At 43.3% G+C, this 24,376-nt stretch overlaps 1 protein-coding gene across 3 annotated transcripts in view; it reads right to left on the bottom strand.

Annotated features, from left to right (window-relative positions):
• Positions 1–24,376, bottom strand: part of LOC147114980 (ATP-binding cassette sub-family C member 9-like) — a 332,333-nt gene that overhangs the window by 4,147 nt on the left and 303,810 nt on the right. For all 3 annotated transcript variants that reach the window (XM_085993156.1, XM_085993155.1, XM_085993157.1), the window contains 3 exons: positions 22,442–22,550; positions 22,247–22,325; positions 6,716–6,892 (listed from right to left, as the gene is read on the bottom strand). In XM_085993156.1, the coding sequence (XP_085849282.1) occupies positions 6,716–6,892; positions 22,247–22,325; positions 22,442–22,550 (365 nt within the window). The remainder of the gene's footprint in view (positions 1–6,715; positions 6,893–22,246; positions 22,326–22,441; positions 22,551–24,376) is intronic.

Raw genomic sequence — 24,376 nt, 5'->3', positions numbered from 1 at the left:
GTCTTTTGCATAGCACCATTATCCATTTTGTCATTTAATCACTCCTGCCTTTCACCCCATCACAGACCTATCCTTTTGTTCTTTTCTCTGCGCCCCCTCCTACCCCGCCTTACCCCATCTCAGTATTTGCTTAAAACCTGTTACATCTGTAACATTTTCCAGTTCTGACGAAAGGTCACCGACCTGAAACGTTAACTGTTTCTCTCTCCACAGACGCTGCCTGACCTGCTGCATATTTCCATCATTTTCTGTTGATATTATTGTTACATTGTTAGTTTTTTTTATTCGTTCATGTGATCTGGGCGTCGCTGGCAAGGCCAGCATTTATTGCCCATCCCTAATTGCCCTCGAGAAGGTGGTGGTGAGCCACCTTCTTGAACCACTGCAGTCCGTGTGGTGAAGGTACTCCCACAGTGCTGTTAGGGAGGGAGTTCCAGGATGTTGACCCAGCGACAGTGAAGGAACGGTGATATACTTCCAAGTCAGGATGGTATGTGACTTGGGAGGGGAATTTGGAGGTGGTGGTGTTCCCATGCGCCTGCTGCCCTTGTCCTTCTAGATGGTAGAGGTCGTGGGCTTGGCGAGTTGCTGCAGTGCATCTTGTAGATGGTACAAACTGCAGCCATGGTACGCCGGTGGTGAAGGTGAAGGGAGTGAATGTTTAAGGTGGTGGATGGGGTGCCAATCAAGCAGGCTGCTTTGTCCTGGATGGTGTCGAGCTTCTCGAGTGTTCTTGGAGCTGCACTCATCCAGGCAAGTGGAGAGTATTCCATCACACTCCTTACTTGTGCCTTGTAGATGGTGGAAAGGCTTTGGGGAGTCAGGAGGTGAGAGGCTCGCCGCAGAATACCTAGCCTCTGACCTGCTCTTGTTGCCACAGTATTTATGTGGCTGGTCCAATTAAGTTTCTGGTCAATGGTAACCCCCAGGATGTTGATGGTGGGGGATTCGGCGATGGTAATGCCATTGAATGTCAAGGGGCGGTGGTTAGACTCTCTCTTGTTGGAGATAGTCATTGCCTGGAGCTTGTGTGGCGCGAATGTTACCTGCCACTTGTCAGCCCAATCCTGAATGTCATTCAGGTGTTGTTGCAGGTAGGCATGGACTGCTTAATTATCTGAGGAGTTGTGAATGGCACGTAACACTGTGCAGCCATCAGCGAACATCCCCATTTCTGACCTTATGTTGGAGGGAAGGTCATTGTTGAAGCAGCTGAAGATGGTTGGGCCAAGGACACTGCCCTGAGGAACTCCTGCAGCGATGTCCTGGGGCTCAGATGATTGACCTCCAACCACCACAACCATTTTCCTTTGTGCTAGATATGACTCCAGCCAGTGGAGAGTTTCCCCACCGATTCCCATTTACTTCAGTTTTACTAGTGCTCCTTGATGCCACACTTGGTCAAATGCTGCCTTGATGTCAAGGGCAGTCACTCTCACCTCACCTCTGGACTTCAGCTCCTTTGTCCATGTTTGGACCAAGGCTGTAATGAGGTCGGGAGCCGAGTGGTCCTGGCTGAACCCAAACTGGGCATCAGTGAGCAGGTTATTGGTGAGTAAGTGCCACTTGATAGCACTGTCGATGACACCTTCCATCCCTTTGCTGATGATTGAGTGTAGACTGATGGGGTGGTAATTGGCCGGATTGGATTTGTCCTGCTTTTTGTGGACAGGACATGCTTGGGCAGTTTTCCACATTAACATAAGAACATAAGAAATAGGAGCAGGAGTAGGCCAATCGGCCCCTCGAGCCTGCTCCGCCATTCAATAAGATCATGGCTGATCTGATCCTAACCGCCAATCCACTATCACAGAACCATCTCCTGAATCTAACAGAATTAGACACACGAAATAGGAGCAGGATCAGGCTACACGGCCCCTGGGCCCGCTCCGCTACCCACAGGGCCATGACCGATCCGAACCTGGACTCATGTCCAAATTCCTGCCCGCTCCCCGTAACACTTAATTCCCTTTACTTCTAGGAAACTGTCTATTTCTGTTTTAAATTTATGTAATGATGTAGCTTCTACAGCTTTTTGGGGCAGCATATTCCATGGACCTACCACCCTCTGAGTGAAGTAGTTCCTCCTCATCTCAGTTTTGAAAGAGCAGCCCCTTATTCTAAGACTATGCCCCCTAGTTCTAGTTTCACCCATCATCGGGAACATCCTCCCCGCATCCACCCGATCCAACCCCTTCACAATCTTATATGTATCAATAAGATCGCCTCTCATTCTTCTGAACTCCAATGAGTAGAGTCCCAATCTACTCAACCTCTCCTCATATGTCCATCCCCTCATCCCCGGGATTAACCGAGTGAACCTTCTTTGTACTGACTCGAGAGCAAGTATGTCCTTTCTTAAGTATGGACACCAAAACTGTACGCAGTATTCCAGGTGCGGTCTCACCAATACCTTGTACAACTGAAGCAATACCTCCCTATTTTTATATTCTATCCCCCTAGCAATGAAAGCCAACATTCCATTGGCCTTCTTAATCACTTGCTGCACCTGCATACTAACCTTTTGAGTTTCGTGCACCAGGACCCCCAGATCCCTTTGTACTTCAGTACTTTCCAGCTTCTTGCCATTAAGATAATAACTTGCTCTACAATTTTTCCTGCCAAAGTGCATAACCTCACACTTTCCAGTATTGTATTCCATCTGCCAAATCTCTGCCCACTTACTTAGCCTGTCTATGTCCCCTTGCAGGTTTTTTATGTCCTCCTCACTCACTACTTTCCCTCCCATCTTAGTATCATCTGCAAACTTTGATATGTTACACTCGGTCCCCTCCTCCAAATCGTTAATATAGATTGTAAAGAGTTGGGGACCCAGCACTGACCCCTGCGGAACACCACTAGTTACTGATTGCCAGTCTGAGAATGAACCATTTATCCCAACTCTCTGCCTTCTGTTAGATAGCCAATCCTCTATCCATGCCAGAATATTACCCCCAATCGCGTGATTTTTTATCTTAAGCAATAATCTTTTGTGTGGCACCTTGTCAAATGCCTTTTGGAAGTCTAAATACACTACGTCCACTGGTTCCCCTTTATCCACCCTATGTGTTACTTCCTCAAAGAACTCCAGCAAATTTGTCAAACATGACTTCCCCTTCATAAAACCATGCTGACTTTGTCCTATTAAATTATGATTATCCAAATATCCTGTTACTGTCTCCTTAATAATGGGCTCCAAAATTTTACCTACCACAGATGTTAGGCTAACCGGTCTATAGTTTCCAGCCTTCTGTCTACTGCCCTTTTTAAATAAGGGTGTTACATTAGCAGTTTTCCAGTCTGCCGGGACCTTTGCCGAGTCCAGGGAGTTTTGGAAAATTATTACCAATGCATCCACAATCCCTACCGTCACTTCCCTCAAGACCCTAGGATGTAAGCCATCAGGTCCAGGTGATTTATCCGCCTTGAGTCCCATTATTTTACCGAGTACCACTTCCTTAGTGATTTTGATCGTGTTTAGCTCCTCCCCCCCTAGAGCCCCCTGTTTGTCCAGTGTTGGGATATTCTTAGTGTCTTCTACTGTAAAGACTGATATAAAATATTTATTCAGTGTTTTTGCCATCTCCATATTTCCCACCATTAATTTCCCGGTCTCATCCTCTAAGGGACCAACATTTACTTTAGCCACCCTTTTTTTTTTTTATATAACTATAAAAACTCTTACTATCTGTTTTTATATTTTTTGCTAATTTACTTTCATAATCTATCTTCCCTTTCTTAATCAATCTTTTTGTTATTTTTTGCTGTCTTTGAAAGTTTTCCCAATGCTCTATCCTCCCACTAGATTTGGCTACCTTATATGCCCTTGTTTTTAGTCGAATACTATCCTTAATTTCTTTACTTAGCCACGGATGGCTGTCTTTTCTTTTACACCCTTTTCTTCTCAGTGGAATATATTTTTTTTGGAAGTTGTAAAATAACTCCTTGAATGTACACCACTGATCATGTATCGTCTTACCCTTTAATCTATTTTCCCAATCCACTCTACTCAATTCCGCTCTCATACCTTCATAGTCTCCTTTATTCAAGCTTAGCACGCTTGTTTGAGATCCAACCTTCTCACCCTCTAATTGAATATGGAATTCAACCATGTTATGGTCACTCATTCCAAGGGGATCCTTTACTAGGACATTTTTAATTAATCCTGTCTCGTTACACAGGACCAGATCTAAGGTTGCTTGCCCCCTGGTCGATTCAGTTACATACTGCTCAAGAAACCCATCCCTAATACACTCAATGAACTCATCCTCAAGGCAGCCCTGCCCAATTTGATTTGTCCAATTAATATGATAGTTAAAATCCCCCATAATTATAGATGCTCCCTTATTACAAGCCTCAACTATTTCCTGATTGATACTCCGTCCAACAGAGTTGCCACTGTTCGGAGGCCTATAGACTACGCCCACTAGTGTTTTTTTCCCCTTATTATTCCTTACCTCCACCCAAACTGTTTCATTATCCCGATCTTTTGACCCAATATCATTTCTCTGTATTACAGTGATTCCTTCCTTTATTAACATAGCCACCCCACCTCCCCTTCCTTCCTGCCTGTCCTTCCTGATCGTTAAATAACCTGGTATGTTTAATTCCCAGGCATTGTCACCCTGCAGCCATGTTTCTGTAATGGCCACAAGATCATACCCATATGTAGTTATTTGTGCCATTAACTCGTCTATTTTGTTACGAATGCTACGTGCATTCAGATAGAGAACTTTCAAAGATGTTTTGTGACACTTAGTTCCTGCTTTTGCCCTTTTTATTACTTTACCTTTTACTCCATACCTTCTGCCCCTTCCTGACACGCTCTGGTTTTTAATTTCCCCACTGCTACCTAAGTCTATTACCTTCTCTGTTGTCATTTTTATTATTTGCTCTCTAGGAACCTCCCCCCCACTAGTTAGTTTAAAGCCCTCTCTACAGCCCTAGTTATATGATCTGCCAGGACTCTAGTCCCAGCACTGGCCAAGTGAAGCCCGTCCCAACGGAACAGCTCCCTCCTGCCCCAGTACTGGTGCCAGTGTCCCAGGAAGCAAAACCCATTTCTCCCACACCAGTCTTTGAGCCACGCATTTAACTCTCTAATTTTATTTGTCCTAGCCAAATTCGCTCGTGGCTCAGGTAATAATCCAGAGATTATTACCCTTGTGGTTCTGCTTGTCAGACAGATGCCAGGGTTATAGCTGTACTGGAACAGCTTGGCGAGAGGTGCAGCTAGTTCTGGAGCACAAGTCTTCAGCACAACAGCTGGGATGTTGTCGGGGCCCACAGCCTTTGCTGTATCCAGTGTGCTCAGCCGTTTCTTGATATCACATGGAGTAAATCGAATTAGCTGAAGACTGGCTTCTGTGATGGTGGGGACCTCAGGAGGAGGCCGATACAGATCGTCCATTCGGTACTTCTGGCTGAAGATGGCTGCAAACGCTTCAGCCTTGTCTTTTGCACTCACGTGCTGGGCTCCACCATCATTGAGGATGGGGATATTCAGGGAGCCTCCTCCTCCAGTTAGTTGTTTAATGGTCCACCACCATTCATGACTGGATGTAGTAGGACTGCAGAGCTTGGATCTGATCCGTTGATTGTGGGATTGCTTAGCCCTGTCTAACATGCTGCGTCCACTTTTTTAGCATGCATGTAGTCCTGTGTTGCAGCTTCCCCAGGTTAGCACCTCATTTTAGGTACACCTGGTGCTACTCCTGGAATGCTCTTCTGCACTCCTCAGTGTGAAGACGGGACTTCGTCTCCACAATGACTGTCCGGTGGCCACTGCTACCAATGCTGTCATGGACTGATGCATCCACGACAGGTAGATTGGTGAGGACAATGTCAAGTAGGTTTTTCCCCTCGTGTTGGTTCTCTCACCACCTGGTCGCAGGCCCAGACTGGCAGCTATGTCCTTCAGGACTCAGCCAGCTTGGTCAGTAGTGGTGCTACCGAGCCTCTCTTGGTGATGGACACTGGAGTACATTCTGTGCCCTTGCTACTCTCAGGTCTTTTTCCAAGTGGTGTTCAACATGGAGGAGCACTGATTCATCAGCTGAGGGAGGGTGGTAGGTGGCAATCAGCAGGGGGTTTCCTTGCCCATGCTTAACCTGAAGCCACGAGACTTCATGGGGTCTGGAGTCAATGTTGAGGACTCCCAAGGCCACTCCTTCCCAACTGTATACCACTGTGCCGCCACCCCTGGTGGGTCGATCCGGTGGGACAGGACATACCCAGGGATGGTGATGGAGGATTTTGGGACATTGGCTGAAAGGTAGGATTCTGTTAGTATGACTTTGTCAGGCTGTTGCTTGACTAATCTGTGAGACAGCTCTCCCAATTTTGACACGTCCCCAGATGCTGGCGAGGAGGACTTTGTAGGGTCGACTGTTGTCACCCAAAACACAGTCTCTCAGTATAAATCCTGCACTATTTGGGTAAATGATGAGCAGAAACAAATGCACCAATATATGCTAGTGACTTAAAACTATTGCAGTACATCATTTGCATTAAATTACATCTACAATGCACAACACTCCTTAACATAACCCCCACACACTGCAGTGGAAGGCTTTTTATTAGTTAGGGCACAAAAAATAATTTTGCAACAAATTATGTTTAAAAAATAAAATCCAGTAGTACATAACTTGGCTTTATGAATGTGCACTGTAAAAACCCAAACCATATGAGCATTCAGCAAAAATTAATTTCTTACAGTTTGGAGAGCAGCATCAGTTTCCATGTCAACAGATGCTGTGGCCTCATCCATAATAGTAATTTTTGATTTCTTGATAAGGGCTCTAGCGATGCAGAAAAGCTGTCTCTGGCCCAGGCTGAAGTTTTCACTCCCTTCTGCCATAAGGGTGTTCAGTCCCTCTGGGAGCTCACTGACCTGATGAAATAAAGACCTTCATGAAACTGCAGGTTGAAAACTCAAATATTTGGAAATTAAAATAATAGTTAGTCACCTTAAAAATTACTATTTGGGAACTCTTTATCAGCAATGCTGTAACAATATTTAGCATTGTTGATCAGTTTGTTGTATGTTTGTGGAAATTTGTTCGTTAAACATAAACATATACCAATGGTCCATTTGTGAATAACACTGTTTTATTTACTATTTCTAGACTGTGTCCAAAAATCTTAAAAAGAGGCTTCTTTTAGAGCAGAACAGTTTTTGTATCTTTCTATTCTGAATACCCTGATACAAGTGAGTGAATAATGCAAGTGAATGAGTATTACACCCATGGTGTAACCCTTCAGTGCTCATGTCACAACCATGCAAGAGGCAAACAGAAATTGCACTGTTTTCATTGTAAAGACTGGTTTACTAGTTATTTGCTATGCAGAGAACATAATAAAGGCCAAATGCACTTACAAGTGATGATGTCACTCGTAATTAATAATGTGGGACTAACATCCTGAACATATTGTCCACGTAGATATTGGCCCGGAATTTACAGTTGTAATGACGGTGAAACTGTTCGCCATTATTACTGTGTAAAAGCACACCAACAACTTCTGGTGTCCGCACATACAGTTAAACACGGAAATCGGACGTTGCTGTCAGTGATACCCTGCTCCTCCATAGGGTGCGCTGTTACAGACTTTGCAGATGCAATCAACACAAAATCAGTGATTTGACATGAACGTAAACTTTTTACACACTATTCTTGCTGTAAAAACCATTGAAAAAGTTAAGCCTTGTTGATTGAGGTGTAACTGAGTTTTTAGCGGCATACTAAGTCATAATTACCGCTGAACAACCTCTCTGGCCCTGAAATTTATAAGTGTGGAGTGTCATTCCCTCATAAAAATTCCATAGATTTTTAAAGTAATAAAAAACATTTTTTTTAAAGTTTGTTCATGATATTTCAGCTTCTACCTTAATCCCACGTGTATGTCTCATACTTTATTTCGCCCTCTGTAAAATGATTAAAAAGTGAATGATTGACAGTGCTTTTTACTTCCTGGTTTGCTATCTGTGAGAATTCTTCAATCTGATTTGCTGCTCAGCCTTCTTGATGACTGTTCCTGGACACCACAGATCCCCTATAGATGGCGCCAGATTGAATCTTACACTGGAAAGGGGAACTCGACATCACAGAGCCCGCTAAATCCTTGTGGGCAGCTTTCTTCGAGGTCAGTAGCGAGCGCCGTCCCTTCGCTACTGACTGCAAAATCTGGGCCAATATTGTTGCTATTCTACATCTGCTCAATAAACAAACTTTACACTTCAATTCTTTCCATTTTTGTGTCCATTTCTATTGGGTTAATGCTTAAATATCGGAAAAAACATTTTGTGGATTGAAATGCAGTTTAATTAATTTCCTATATTTAATGCTTTTGAGTTTTTAAGCAACTGTTTGTATTTGCGGTGATACTATGTTTTATTTAATGTTTATAAAAGATGCAAATGGCATGTATACTGAAGTTTTATTTCTGCATGCAATTCACAGAATCTTCTGTCCCATAGTGCAAAACTTGTCGGATGGTGGTTGTGGCCCATTTTCCCCCTACAAAGCAAGTCTACAATCCTTGCTAGGTTGTCAGGGACAAATTGGCAAGTGGAGGTGGTTCTGCATAAGGAAAAACTGGAAACTAACCTGGATTATTCTTACAAAGCATGGGCAGAAACATAAGAACTTAAGAAATATGAACAGGAGTAGGCCATTTGGTCCTTTGTGCCTGCTCCGCCATTCAATAAGATCATGGCTGATCATCTACCTCATCTCCACTTTCCTGCACTATCCCTAAATCCCTGGATTCCCTTAATATTCAAAAGTCTATCGATCTCTGTCTTGAATATACTCAACGACTGAGCCTCCACAGCCCTCTGGGGTAGAGAATTCCAAATATTCACCACCCTCTGAGTGAAGAAATTTCTCCTCATCTCAGTCCTAAATGGCCGATCCCTTATTCTGAGACTGTAACCCCTGGTTCTAGACTCCACAGCCAGGGGAAACATCCTCCCTGTATCTACCCTGTCAAGCCCTGTAAGAATTTTGTATGTTTCAATGAGATCACATCTCATTCTTTTAAACTCCAGAGAATATAGGCCTAGTCTACTCAATCTCTCTCACCATTTCTGCTTTTGTATTTTTCCTACCAAAGTGAATAACTTCACATTTCTCCACATTATATTCCATTTGCCATGTTCCTGCCCACTCACTTAGCCTATCTATATCCCCTTGAAGCCTCCTTGCATCCTCCTCAAAACTTACATTCACACCCAGCTTTATATCATCAGCAAACTTGGATATATTACATTTGGTCCCCTCATCCAAATCATTGATGTAGATTGTGAATAGCTGAGGCCCAAGCACTGATCCTTGCGGTACCCCACTAGTTACAGCCTGCCAACCCAAAAATGACCCGTTTATATTCCTACTCTGTTTTCTGTCCATTAACCAATCCTCAATCCATGCTAGTATATTACCCCCAATCCCATGAGCCCTAATTTTGTTTAATAACCTCTTGTGTTGCACCTAATCGAATGCCTTCTAGAAACCCAAATACACCACATCCACTGGTTTCCCCTTATCTATTCTGCTTGTTACAACCTCCAAAAATTTCAACAGATTTGTCAAACACGATTTCCCTTTCATAAATCCGTGTTGACTCTGCCCAATCCTATTATTATTTTCGAAGTGCCCTGTTCCACGTCCTTAATAATAGATTCTAGCATTTTCCCTACTGCTGATTTCAGGCTAACTGGTCTGTAGTTCCTCAGTTTCTCTCTCCCTCCTTTCTTAAATAGTGGGGTTACATTTGCTACCTTCCAATCCGCGGGAACTGTTCTAGAATCTATGGAAGTTTGGAAAATGCATCCACTATCTCTATAGCCACCTCTTTCAAAACCCTAGGATGTAGACCATCAGGTCCAGGGGATTTATTGGCTTTCAGTCCCATTAATTTCTCCAGTACTATTTTTTTACTAATACTAATGTCTTTCAGTTCCTCATTCTTGCTAAACACTTGGTTCTCCACTATGTCTGGGAAGTTTTTTACGTCTTCTTCCGTGAAGACAGACACAAAGGGCTCGATTTTAATTCCTGAGGTGGTTTGGAGTCTGGTTGCATGGTGGGCGGGTTCCGGAGCCGCTTCCGATGGGATCAGCTGCTGATGTCCGATTTTGATTCAATGAGCTTGTTGATTTCAATGAGGCACGCTAGCCGGTCCAATGAGTGTGATCGGGTCGACTGGCCACCTCTGCTGATGTCCTCATAGCAGCTGCTGTTAAAGCTGCCATTCAGCCCAAGCCTTTCTCTTGTGGATTCCTGGACTCAGTGATATTGATTTATACGCAATGACTTCTTCCAGAGGCAAAGCAGCTCTTCGTTTTAATGACGACTCCCTCCATGCTCTTGTGGATGCTGTCAGAAGGCGCAGGGAGATTCTCTTCCCTCCTGATGGCCGGAGGAAGCCTCCTCAGCAGACCAAGGCAGCCTGGCTGCGCATTGCTGAGGAGGTCAGCGCAAGGTCCATATGTTCACGCTCATGGATCCAGTGCCAAAAAAGGTTTAATGATCTTGAGGAACACCTACTACCCTAGCCACATTGACCAGTGCTGAGGAGGCTGCATACCAGATTGTTGGAGGTGGCGAGGACCTGGAAGTGGATGATGGAGAGACGGGCACATTAGAGGAAGCTGGTGACATAATAGAGTTTCATCCCTCTCAGAATGCAATGGCATATGATGTTCATATTCGTGTTGCATTGTCTGCTACATCAATATTAGATGTCTAAATCATGCCTTTACTCTCCCACAAAACCATCGACACCCCCCTCCCCACGATCCAGGACAAAGAGCCGGACAACTCCTCAGAGGAACCTGAAGCCTCAGAGAGCAGCGTCACCAGGACTCAGTGTACCCAGCACCAGCGCAGCAATGCACACCTCGGTGGGGCCCTCGCAAGTTAGAGTAGTGTTGCCACCTGTTCTATCACAGTGCACAAGTGAGCATCAGCAGATGGTGGAGACAGTGACAGTAGTGGAGAGTCCTCGGCGGAGGTCGCAGCAATCTCCTAGCTCTGCTGAGCTGCATGCAGATGCTGTGCCTCTGTGGTCATCCTGAAAAAAGTGTCTTGGGAAATACAGGAACAAGTGCAGGAGTCTCTGGAAGGGTTTGCCTCCAGGGTTAGTGTGACTGTGGAGAGAATGGAGGAGAATATCTGTAACATCAGCACTGCCGTGGTGGAGGCAATGGCACATGAACGCAGCACCATGGATAGGATGGCAACCTCTATGGAAAGGCTGGCTACCTCAGTGGAAAGGACAGCTACCGCCATGGAGGAAATAAATCGCCAGAGTCAGGAAAACATGGTGACTGTTCAAAATAGAATGTCATCTCTGGAGGAGCAATGGGCAGCTATTGAGCAGAGACCAGACCTTCATGGACATCCTTTTGATGAGGACTGCCAGTGCAGATACGGGTCCTCATGGTCCCCCTGATGGGCAGCAAGGTGCTCTCCAGCCACTTGCCAGCACTGAGGTGCAACTGACCCATGAGAGGGATGTTGTTGGCATGACAGAAGGAAGCATGGGCTTTTCTCAAAGCGCTCACACGACCATGCCACTGCGGAGCCCTCGGTCAGAGACCCACTTTGCGGAGACAACTGCGATGGCCGTTTCAGCCCCTGCACCGCCGCAGGAAGAGCAGGCTGCTGAAAAGCCCTCCCAGGCTCCCAAACCCAGTGGACGCCCACCAAAGGCGTCTAAGCAGGCACAGCATCCTCGTCAGCAAGGTGCCGCTACATCTGCTGAAGCCACAGGGTAAGTACCACATAGAAGCACGCATAAGAGAAAGATTAAGCACCTATAGTCACAAGGGGACTCACTTGGGTGATTTGTCTTTTTTTTCTGACTGTTGTTGGTTTATTATCTTTTTGTGATGTGTAAAAGAAAAATGATGGCGAACAGTTGATTGTGTGGCCTATGTGTTTTGGGAAATGGCAAAAGCACATTGAGGGCTCAGGGCAACTTGCTTTTGTAATGCTGATGGTAAAAGTGATAGGAAATAACAGGGTATAGCAGAGATGATGTATGATGTTGGACAAATGTCGCCTGCAATTACAGAGCCATATGGTAGCCACCTATGGTTGAAGAGTAAGCTTATGCTAATGTGGCATGGCAGTGTGCATACCCTGCTTGACAGGCAGCAGTGAGTTGCATTGGTCACAACAGGGCATGCAAGGCTCCCCTCGCATCGTCCTCCTACTCCTCTTCCCAGGAAGATCTGCACTGAGCCACACGGCTACAACTCCTCCGATTAAGATGACCAGGATGAGAGGGCATAAATTTTTCCCCATCCCCTTGCTATAGATTTCATTTGAGGCAACAAGCTTTCAAGCATACAGTCGAAGTGGCCTGCAATTATTCCATTCATGTCACACTGCAGATGGGTGTCAGCTTGAACAGTCACAAGGTCAGTAGATGTGCAAAATCTTATCCCACACCTACAACAGCAAAGTTGTTGCATTTGAATATCAGCTATGTTTTAGGGACACTTTTAAAGTGCTCCACCAATGCATACAAATCATGTCCTCCAGCAACTAGTCTCCTTGAACCTGGCCTGTTTTTGACGTCGGGAAACAGGAGCCAGAAGCACGAAAATGGGAAACCACTATCAAAATAGGATTAGCAAGGCTGTTAACTGCCTTAACTACCTGTCCCATCGGTTCCAGTTGGCCAGTTTGGGAGCGGCTGAACAGACACTCACGAAAATCGGATAGGGGCAGGATGGTGTCTGAAGCCATTTTTTTCGATTTTCGCTACACGGCCCGCCTCCTCAGGGCTATTAAAATTGAGCCCAAAGTATTTGTTCAATTTCCTTATTTCCCATTATAATTTCTCCTGTCTCAGCCTGTAAGGGACCCATATTTACTTTTACTAATCTTTTCCTTTTTACATACCTATAGAAGCTTTTAGTCTGTTTTTATGTCTCGCGCTAGTTCACTCATTCTATTTTCCCTTTATCAATTTCTTGGCCCTCCTTTGTTGAATTCTAAAATCCTCCCAATCTTCAGGCTTACTACTCTTTTTTGGCAACAGTATAAGCCTCTGCCTTTGATCTAATACTATCTTTAACTTCTCATTAGTCACAGTTGGACCACTTTTCCTGTGGGGTTTTTGTGCCTTAAAGGAATGTATATTTGTTGTAAATGATGTATTAATTCTTTAAATGCTAGCCATTGCTTGTCTACCATCTTACCTTTTAATGTAATTTCCCAATCTGCCTTAGCCAACTTGCCCCTCATACCTACGTAGTTTGCTTTGTTTAGATTTAAGACCCTCGTTTCGGATTTAACTAAATCACTTTCAAACTGGAAATGGAACACGGCATATGGACAGGAATACAGTGACGCCTTAAATTTTTATGGATAATGAGAGACTAATGGGAGTCGGGGCTACCAGGTTTCTTTTTGTTTTAGAGCATAGTTCTCCCACAACCTGGAGAAAAGACATGGCCTCCAGCTAGAGTTGAGTGCACCCTCTTCAGCGCTGATTTTAGTAAAGGTGATGATTTTAAGATCAAAGCAGAGCCTACCTGTTTCAACAAGGGGATCCCATTTTAAAAGGCAGGCTATGTATTGATTTAAAGTCAGCAGATCCATAGTCAACGGTATTGCTGGGCTGCATGCTACTTTAACTATGTAGTTGGGTGCCTGTGTTTGGTATCAGGGAAGTGTTTTATCCCGGGTCTGGAGGTTGAAGCCATGAGTGGGTATGTAGAGCAGCTGTGAGCCTGTGGATCAATGATTGATTGTTGCCGTAGCTGCTCATCTAGCTAGTGTTGAATTGAAGGTGTAGAGGAGTGAGGCAGGTAACTGGCGGGCGGGGAGAGGAGGCAGAGCAATATAAAGTAATTTGGAGATCTTGATTATCTGCCAATTTCTATTATCTGCAAGGTGGGTCCCCTCCAGTATGGTATATAATAGAGGTTCTACTGTAAAAGTAAAATCAGGGAAAGAGGCAGATAAAAAGGAGAGATTAATGATTTAGGAGTGAAATTAGGAAGACGTATTTCACACAAAGAGTAGTAGAAAGAGTTATACAGCACAGAAAGAGACCCTTCGGCCCATCGTGCTTGCGCCGACCATCAAGCCCTATCTATTCTAATCCCATTTTCCAGCACTTGGTCCATAGCCTTGTATGCTATGGCATTTCAAGTGCTCATCTAAATGCTAATCTAGAACTTGCTCTCCTAAAAGTGTCAATTGAAATTTCCAAAAATGAAGTAGATGGATTTATGATGGGTAAGGGTATCAGGGATATGGGACAAAGGTGGATAAATGAAGTTGAGGTGCAGATCAGCCATGATCTAATTGAATGGTGGAACTGGCTTGAGGAGCTGAATGGTCTACTTATGTTCCCATATTCCTATTATTACCGCTAGCATTTTTTAAACCACAAATCATTTTGTTGTTATTAATGAAATGTGATTGTGCTTTATTGATTCTCCCATACCTAATTTCAATCACATAGCACAATGATGGTGATTTTTATTCTTGGAGTTGGGAACTGCTATAGAAGATGTGAAAGAAATTGAACTTTGTTTATGGTTTTTGTTTTTTTCACCCGCTTTAGGTCTTCATTTAAAATATGTTGAAATATTACCGCCTTCAAAATGGAGGTTACACATTCAATTAGTCAACTTGCAGGCTCAGCCACAAGAGCCTAGATTTTTCACTATGGAATAGTTTAGACCCAATTGGAAAGTGGCATCTTTTAGACAGACTCAGACAGCAATATGCTGCTTGTACCCAATTTTCACTCATTTACATAGCTTCAGGTACAGATTTGAATGGGAATGGAAAATTGTAAGTGAAATTTAGAGGGAAGAGGACAATTAAACAGGAGTTTAAGAATATTGGGACAACGATTCTGAAAGCCTTTTGAAAGGCTGCTCATAGGAAAGGTGATTTCTGGGCTTCCTGTTTCATACCTGCTGAAGTGGAGATGCTGCTACATGAGGTGGTTGTGAAAAAGGTGAGACTCAGTGCAACTCCACAGAACCACATGAAGAAAGAGCAGCATTTACATATATATGTTTATATATTTCATGTCCTAACGTGCTTTACAGTCAATGAATTAATTTTGAAGTAAAAACAAAAAATGCTGTAAATACTCAGCAGGTCAGGCAGCATCTGTGGAGAGAGAAACAGAGCTAATGTTTCAGGTCACTGACCTTTCGTCAGAACTGGCAAAAGTTAGAAATATAATAGGCTTTGAGCAAGTGCAAAGGCAGACAAAGGAGAGGGAAGGAGGAAAGTACAAAAAGGAAAGTCTGTGATAGTGTGGAAGGCAGGAGAGATTAAATGACAACAGGGATGATGGTGCGAGCAAAAGGGACAAATAAAAAAAAAAGATGGGTCTAGAGGAGCTGTAAATGGCAACAGCAGTATCATTACCAGCACCTGCTGTCCGAAAAAATGGGAGCAGTGGTTCTGATCTGAAATTGTTGAACTCAATGTTGAGTCCGGAAGGCTGTAAAGTGCCTAATCGAAAGATGAGATGCTGTTCCTCAAGCTTCATTAGAACAGTGTAGGAGGCAGAGGACAGAGAAGTCAGAGTGGAAGTTGGATGGAGAATTAAAATGGCAAGCAACCAGAAGCTCAGGGTCACATTTGCTGAATGAACGGGTGTTCAGCAAAGCAATCAATTGCTTTTGAAGCTCAGTCACTGTTGCTTTGTAGGTAAACATGGCAATCAATTTGTGCAGGGCAACGTGCTGCAAACAGCAATAAGGTAGATGGCCAGTTAATCTGTTTTGGTGCTGTTGGCTGAGGGATAAATGTTGGCAGGACACGGAGAGAACTCCCCAACTTTTCTTCAAAGAATGCCATGGGATCTTTTACGTCCACCTGAACACGCAGACACACCTCATCCGAATGCCTCACCTGAAAACTGTGACGTTGAGTTCTCCTATTCCAATGCCTGCAGGAAGGTGGAGTCAAGTTTCTGGCCACATTAGACTGTTATTGTCACTGGATAAGCCAGCGCTATGCTGTATGGTAACTGGAGGTGTCCTTACAGCAAATGGCACAGCTCTGCATCTGGCTCTCTTCTGACCTATATCCTGTGAAGACAGTTCCCATAGTCACTGCTAGGTAGGTGTGCTTGGGCCCGGACCATATTTTTGAAGGTATCTTGTGGATGCGACCAAGCAGGGTGTGAGTGCCACTGAAAGCATGACATACTGTGATTCTTATAATTAGTCAGGAATTCACATTTGTTGCTGATACCATCTGGTCTGCTGTCTCAGCTGGCATTGGGAAAAGGCGCATCTGAATGCACTAACTGTCTGCCAAAGTAAAGTTGCCAAAGCAAAGCTGACTGCAGATGAGAGTGAGAGTGCACCCTGACCTGCCTGGCATCCATCTGTAAGATTTTTTTTAAACACCCCAGATAGAGGATACCTATAAGTTTGAGGCTCCCCCTCGCTCATCTTTCTGCTCAGCTCTAGTTGAGCTCATAGCTATAATTCCCTGATGATTCTTATAGCTTTACCAGCTCTCATGGCCGCACCAACCATTTCTCAAGCTACCTGCTCACCTCCACCAGCTCTCATGGTTCTGCCCCGCCAGCCCTCTGCTGAGCTCTAACCGCTCTCATGACTTTGCTTCTTCCTCTTACTCCCCTCCCCCACCTACTTCTTTGCCTAGGTAGTACCTGCTCTCCTGGCCACGTTCCCTGATTTTCTGCTCAGCTCTCATGGTTGTGGCCTCATCTATCTTCTCAGCACTAGCTGTTCAACATATGCAGAGCTACCGCCTAAGTGATCTGGTATAAGGAGGGACGTATGTTTTTATTGTAAATGATCTGTAGGCATTGGTAGAAGCCTGGGAGAAGATAGCCTGCTGACCCTCTCAAACGAGGAATACTGCATGGGAATCAGCTGTTGAAGAACCCACTAGAAATATGTTACATTAACACAATGGCCTGGATTTTACGGGGCCTATGACCGTGTATGCACAACATTCATGGTCGTAAGTGCCCCGCAAGTTCCGGGTTTGTGCATGTGGAAACCTGGAACTTGCGATGTCAATTTTCAGCTTGACAAAGCCTTCTTTTACCAGCATAAGGGTTTAAATAAATATTAAAATAAAATGTTTTAAAATCATTTAAAGATTCTAAAATCTTTAAAATTAGTTTAGGTTATTTTCAGCCCCTTTAAAAATGTTTAAATTGCATTTTTATTAATTTTAAACATGTGGTGATTTATTTTTATTCAGGTTGTGTGAAAGTGTTTTTTATGTCATTCCTATTATGTTTATGGGGATTCCGTACGTAAATGGAATCCCCATAAGCATAATGGGAATCCCCCTTTTTGATTGGTTAAGTTGGCCCACATGATCCCAGGGACGCTTGTGAACCGCATGCAGCCCCTGGGATATGTGGGCCTTTACGCAGGCCTATGCCTGCAGGCCCAGGACTGCAAGAGTCCGAAGATACGGAGGCACCGGGTAGGTGCGTAAATTTCTTGTGGATCAGAAGCATTCGCCCGTGGGAAGCCTCTGAGCAATTTCAGGTCCAATGTAAAGCTTTGAAAATTACAAACGTAAAAGAAAACACAAACTAAATCTGTGCCAAATTACTAGTGTAAATATTAAACAGCACAGCCATAGAAGCTTTGAGATTGGGGGGTGGGGGGGCAGGCAGAGGAACAGATGTGTTATTAAAATATAGTGCACTCAGAAATGTCATGGTAAATAACAAAAGCTGCAGTGGAAACTTTAAACACACAACAAACCTTCACTAGTGCTCTTTTTTAAATCTAGATTATTTACGAACTAGTAAATGTTGGTATTCAAAGGGATTTGGGTGTCCTTGTACATGAATCACAGAAAGTTAACATGCAGGTACAGCAAGCAATTAGGAAAGCAAATGGTATGTTAGCTTTTATTGCAAGGAGGTGGGAGTATTGCAAGGAGATGGGAGTATAAGAGTAAGGAAGTCTTGCTGCAATTATATAGGGCTTTAGTGAAACCATACCTGAAGTACTGTGTACACTTTTGGTCTCCTTACCCAAGGATGGATATACTTGTCTTAGAGGGGTGCAACAAAGGTTCACTAGGTTGATTCCTGGGATGAGAGGGCTGTCGTATGAGTAGAGATTGAACAGAATGGGCCTATATTCTCTGGAGTTTAGAAGAATGAGAGGTGGTCTCATTGAAACGTATAATGGTTTGACAGGGTAGATGCTGAGAGGTTGTTTTCCCTGGCTGGAGAGTCTAGAACTAGGGTTCATAGTCTCAGGATAAGGGGTCAGCCATTTAGGACTGAGATGAGGTTAAATTTCTTCACCCAGAGGGTTGTGAATCTTTGGAATTCTTTACCCCAGAGAGCTTTGGATGCTCATTTGTTGAGTACATTCAAGACAGCGATCGATAGATTTTTGGACACTAAGGGAATGAAAGGCTATGGGGATAGGGCAAGAAAGTGGAGTTGAGGTAGAAGATCAGTCATGATCTTACTGAATGCCGGAGAGAGCTCGAAGGGCCGTACGACCAACTACTGCTCCTATTTCTTATGCTCTTATAAATTTGTATAAAATCAATTTTATAATAAGTTAATTAAAAGAATGATTTGCTAATAGATATGGCTTTTTGTCATAAGATAGTCAGCTAGAACTTGTGAGAGATCTATACCGAAAGACAACTCGTATGTATAAATCACACAAATTTTCATTTCAACAGCTCATTAGAAAAATGCTGACTGTTGCTCTAGGGTCTTGGTCTGTACAAGTATCCCTCACTCTACAACAGATGTGTTGGTGAAGTAAAGTCTACATTCTTTATACATGTGCATACATGACAAATGCAAAGTCTCTGACAGTGCTATTACTGATTTGGGTGGAACTTCCTCCAGGACCTGACTAAGAGAAACTTTATCTTCTTAGCTACAAAAAGTAAAATATTCACTACACTACATGGTAGTTTAAAAGAAATATTTTGAATTCCATGTTGAAAAGCATTATAAAATGACTTAGGGTGATCTATATATGACTTTTTAAAAATCTTTAGAGTCTCATGTTTGAATACAGTACAAAAATGGTTGATGAAGGTGGCTTCCTTATGGGGGCTGAAGCGTTAAAGCAAAAATAAATCAGGCAGCTGTAATCTAGCCATTAATAGAAAGGTGTTCAATGGCCTACATCACCACCAATCTTGCAATTGTTCAAAAAGACCTAAACTGAGTACGTGCAGAATACAGAAATACTTAGTACAGCATTTTTGAGGCTCTAAATAAAGCTGTATTATTGTGGTCCCTATATTTTTCAGCATCAAATCTCACAAGAGCATCTGAAAATAGTTCAATATCCAGGTTTGAAAATAAGATATATTTGACATTGCAGCACTCATAACTGCTTGTATTGTTGACTGGACCTCATTGCTCAGGAGGAGAAATCTGGAAATTAACATGCAAATGACATGTTCATTAGAAGCCTAAAATGCATTAGAGTTGTAGTGCCAGATGCTGGGCTCCCATCCTGGGAGGAGGGGAGGTGGGGGGGGGGGGGGGGGGGGGAAAAGAGAAAGAGCGGGGAGAAAGAGTGTTAAAATTCTGCAAAAGAGTTCAAATCTTTCATATTCTGTGGATGAGCAGAGAGACTTCGGAGTTCAGATATACAAATCTTTCAGTGAGAGGTCATGTTGATGAAACTCTTACAAAAACACATGGAATGCTGGGTTTTAAAAATAGGGATATCAAAGACAAAAGCCAAGAGGTCACGATAATCCTTACAAATCATTGGTTTGGCCACAGTTACAATATTGCTTTGAATTTTGGGCACCTACTTTAGAAAGGATATCAAGATCAAAGTGAGGGCGCAGAAGAGATTCACTAAGATGATACCAACGATGAGAGCTTTAGTTCTGAGGAGAAACTGGGGCGCTTGTTATTCATTCCACGTACTATCAAGAAATAGCTCAGTTCACTGTACACAGTAAAGACTATGGGCCCAGAAAACATCCCAGCTGCAGTGCTCAGGACCTGTGCTCCAAAACTAGCTGCATCTCTAGCCAAATTGATCAGTCGAGCCATAACATTGGCATCTATCCGACAATGCAGAAGTTTGCCCAGGTAAGTTCTGTCCACATAAAGCAGGACAAATCTAACCCGGCCAATTATCGTCCGATCAGCCTACTCTCAATCATCAGCAAAGTGATGGAAAAAGTAGTCAAAAGTGCTATCAAGCGGCACTTACTCACCAATAATCTGCTCACTGATGTTCAGTTTGGTTCCGCAAGAACTTCATTACAGCTTTGGCCCAAACACAGACAAGAGCTCAATTCCAGGGGTGAGGTGAGAGTGACTGCCCTTGGCATCAAAGCACCATTTGTTCAGTGTGACACAAAGGAGCGCTAGTAAAACTGAAACCAATTGGAATGAGGGGGAAAACTCTCCAGTGGCTGGAATCATATCTAGCACAAAGGAAGGTGGTTGTTGGAGGACAATCATCTCCGGCCCAGGGCATCGTCCTAGGTCCAACTATCTTCCGCTGCTTTATCAATGCACGCCCTCCATCATAAGATCATAAGTGGGGCTGTTCACTGATGGTTGTACAGTGATCAGTTCCATTCGCAATTCCTCAGATAAGCAAGACTTGGACAATGTCCAGGCTTGTGCTGATAAGTGGTAAGTAACATTTGTGCCACACAAGTTCCAGGCAATGACCATCTCCAACAAGAGAGACTTTAACCACCTCCCCATGACATTCAATGGTATTACCATCGCTGAATCCCCCATTATCAATACCCTGGGGGTCACCATTGACGACAAGCTCAATTGGACCAGCCACATAAATGCCATGGCTACTAGAGCAAGTATTCTATAGCAAGTGACTTACCTCCTGACTCCCCAAAACCTCTTCACCACCTACAAGACACAAGTCAGGTGTGTGATGGAATGCTCTCCACTTGCCTGGATGGGTGTAGCGCTAAGAACATGCAAGAAGCTCAACACTATCCAGGACAAATCAGTCTGCTTGATCGGCACCCCATCCACTGGCTTAAACATCCACTACCTCCACCACCAGTACATTGTGGCTGCAATGTGTACTATCTACAGGATACACTACAGCAACTTGCCAAGGCTTCTTCGATAGCATCTCCCACACCTGCGACTTCCACCACCTAAAAAGGACAAGGGCAGCAGGTGCATGGGTACACCACCACATCCAAGTTCCCCTCCAAGTCACAAACCATCCCAACTTGGACATATATTGCTGTTCCTTCATCGTTGCTGGGTCAAAATCCTAGAACTCCCTACCTAACAGCACTGTGGGAGTACCTTCACCACACGGGCTCCAGTGGTTCAAGAAGGCGACTCACCACCACCTTCTCTAGGGCAATTAGGGATAGGCAATAAATGCTGGCCTTGCTAGTGATAAATGTTTTTTATCCCTAAACTTAAATTTGGACCCGAGTTTTTCTAGTAAAAGGTGACTGCGAGGGTGGACACTGTTGCCATAAACTGTTTTGTTTGGATACTGATCAGCCTTGCCCATAGAACATACCTCAGTTCAAATATTCCCAAGAATCATCCAATTACGGAATTTCACAGCACAGAGGCCATATCCCGAGATGATAGAGGTGTTCAAAATGATCAAGCTTTGATAAGGGAATAAATATTTATACTGGCCTGTGCGTCAGTAATTTAAGATCATCACTAAGTGAATGGAGAGCTTAGATGATTTTTTTTAATTGAAGGTGGTTGTTGGGACATGCAATGCCCTAACAGAAAAAGTGGTGGTAGCAGAATCTATAATAGCTTTTAAAGGTAAGTGGGTCAATAAAATGTTTTAAAAGAGTATGGGGAAGACCAGGGGAATGGGACCAAGTAGATAGCTCTTTCAGAGAGCTGGCACAGCCACAAGGCTGAATGGCCTCATTCTGTGCTGTAAAATTCTATAATTGGATTATTCTTGGGAATATTTGAACTCAGGTATGTTTTATGCGTAACAGTGTCCACCCTCGCAGTCACTTTTACTAGAAAAACTCAGGTCCAAATTTAAGTTTAAGTTTAGGAATAAAAAAGATTTATTGTAGAAATAGTGGCAGCTTTTTTCTAGCAATTCATAAAATGAACAGATTCCATTTAATCTCACCCTTTCAGATTATTTAGTATACTTTTGGATAAAATATTCATGCAGAGATTAGACAAAAAACAGCAGAGAAAGAATTTACATACACATTTGCTGTACAGCTACACTATTTTATCAGACAAGCCAATCACTTACCAAAGGTTTCAACTGAGCAACTTCCAGGGTTTCCCACACTTCTTCATCACTGTGTACCGACTTTGGATCCAGATTAAATCTAGATGTAAATTAGAACATATGGTGCATTTCAGCAAGTTGGTCAAAACTCAAAAATAAATTGTAATTTTATGACTATTTTCTTGTGTGCCTCTGCAACTGCTCTGCATGATTTACCTGATGGTGCCACTGAACAGAATAGGGTCCTGGGGAATTATTGAGATTGCTTTCCTCAAATGGTCCAATGTGACAGAGGAAATATCTAATCCATCAATCTTTATACAGCCTGCAATGATAATGACTATCAGAATTAACTGCTCAATGAACAAACAGAATCTGGATAAACATCTTGCATGAGGGTGTAGAAAGAAGCAATATCACAAAGGCAGAGACATGCACAAATACTAAATACGGTTTGTTCATTTACTGCAAAGCTGGACAAGAAGTCTGTCTTGAAACTGAATGTAATATTAGACTTTCGGAATATAAATAGGCATTATTATCTAGGGTGGAAATGATGAAGAGAAAATCAACATTACACACAACCTAAGTAGTATGAGTGAAAAGGCATTAAATACAACGGCCCGGAATTTGCGGTCGGAATGACAGCGAACTAGCAGTGTTCGCCGTCATTCCGCCTTTGAAATTGACCGCAACTTCAGGATTTGGCGCATGCAGAAATCCCGAAGTTGTGGTCAGTCATTGACAGCTCTGAAACAGGCCACCCCCCGCAGAGAGCCGGCAATCTGCGTAATCAGCCAAATCATTGAAACAGATGAAAACTTCGGCTCTTCCGCAGTAATTACACTGTTAAATTTCCCACTAAAAGTTAGTCCCAAAGGGATTAGCTGTAACTGAGGTTTTAACAGTGTATTGACTGCTAAACAAATGTTAAGGGCCTGGAAAACTAATTTAAATTTTGTGTAGTGTGAAATTTGTCCATTTTAATAAAAATTTAAATTTTTAAGAAACTTTTCAAAAAATTAAGTTTATCCATCTTTATTTCAGGTTTGCCTTTTCCCCACGTGAGAGCCCCAATCTTTCTTTTGCTCTCTCTAACTATTTAAAAAAGTTAGAATTTTAAGGGCTTACTCACTTCACTGTCTGTGAGAATTCTGCCTTTTGATTGGCTGCTTAGACAGCCTGTTGACATCACAGCACTTTGAACAAGGGGATTTAGTTCCATTGAATTGAATGTCAGAAAACCCGAAGTTCTCGACACAGGGATCGCGAGATCCTTGTGCGGAGCGTAGTTCGGGGCCAGCAGCGAACACCTTTGAAGATACGCCAATTATTCTGTCTTTTGATAACAGTTCAGAAGCCTCAAATCAGGGAAGTACAGGGAATCATATAAAATGAAATCCTTGCAAATTTACCAAGAGCAGCTCATATTCTAATAACTCTAGGAATGTTATTTATTATGTACTGTGTGTATTATCAGCTCAATGCTATAATTTGTAAAAGCTTTTTATAAATGCTCTAAATAGATGACAGTAAAAGCTTATTATAAATGCTCTAAATAGATGACAGAGGTCTTACTGGATTGAATCCATAAATTATTAGGAGTTTGATACATGTAACTTACACGAACACCAAATCATGGTACCTTCTATAAAACAGAATTTGCATCAGGCCACTGAACCACTTGCAAAAACAGGGATCCTGCTAATAAATCTGTTGCATTACCGGTCATTTTCCCTCTGCCTCTACCTCTGCCCATCTTCTGCTGAATCCCTCATCCATGCCTGTCATCTCCAATTTGTATATTCCAATGATCTCCTGGTCAGCCTCTCATCCGCCACCCTCTAAAATCCAGCTCATCCAATGCTCTGCAGCCCATATCCTGTCCCACACCAGGTTTTGCTTACCCATCATCCCTGTCCTCACTGACCTGCATTGCCTTCTGGTCCTCCATCACCTCAAAGTTAAAATTCTTATCCTCATGTTTAAATGCCTTCATGGCCTCACTCCACCCTATCTTTGTAACCTCATCCATCCTTACAACTTCCCCAAACTCGCCATTCTTTTGAATGATATCTTGTGCAACCTTCCCTCCCTTCATCCCACCATTGGCAGCCATGTTTTGAGGTGCCTGGGCCCCATGCTCTGGAA

The sequence above is a fragment of the Somniosus microcephalus genome, chromosome 7 (genome assembly GCF_052327205.1).
Source record: "Somniosus microcephalus isolate GS21.2 chromosome 7, FLI_Smic_1.0, whole genome shotgun sequence".
NCBI lineage: Eukaryota > Metazoa > Chordata > Chondrichthyes > Squaliformes > Somniosidae > Somniosus > Somniosus microcephalus.
This window is presented reverse-complemented; position numbering and strand designations above follow the sequence as displayed.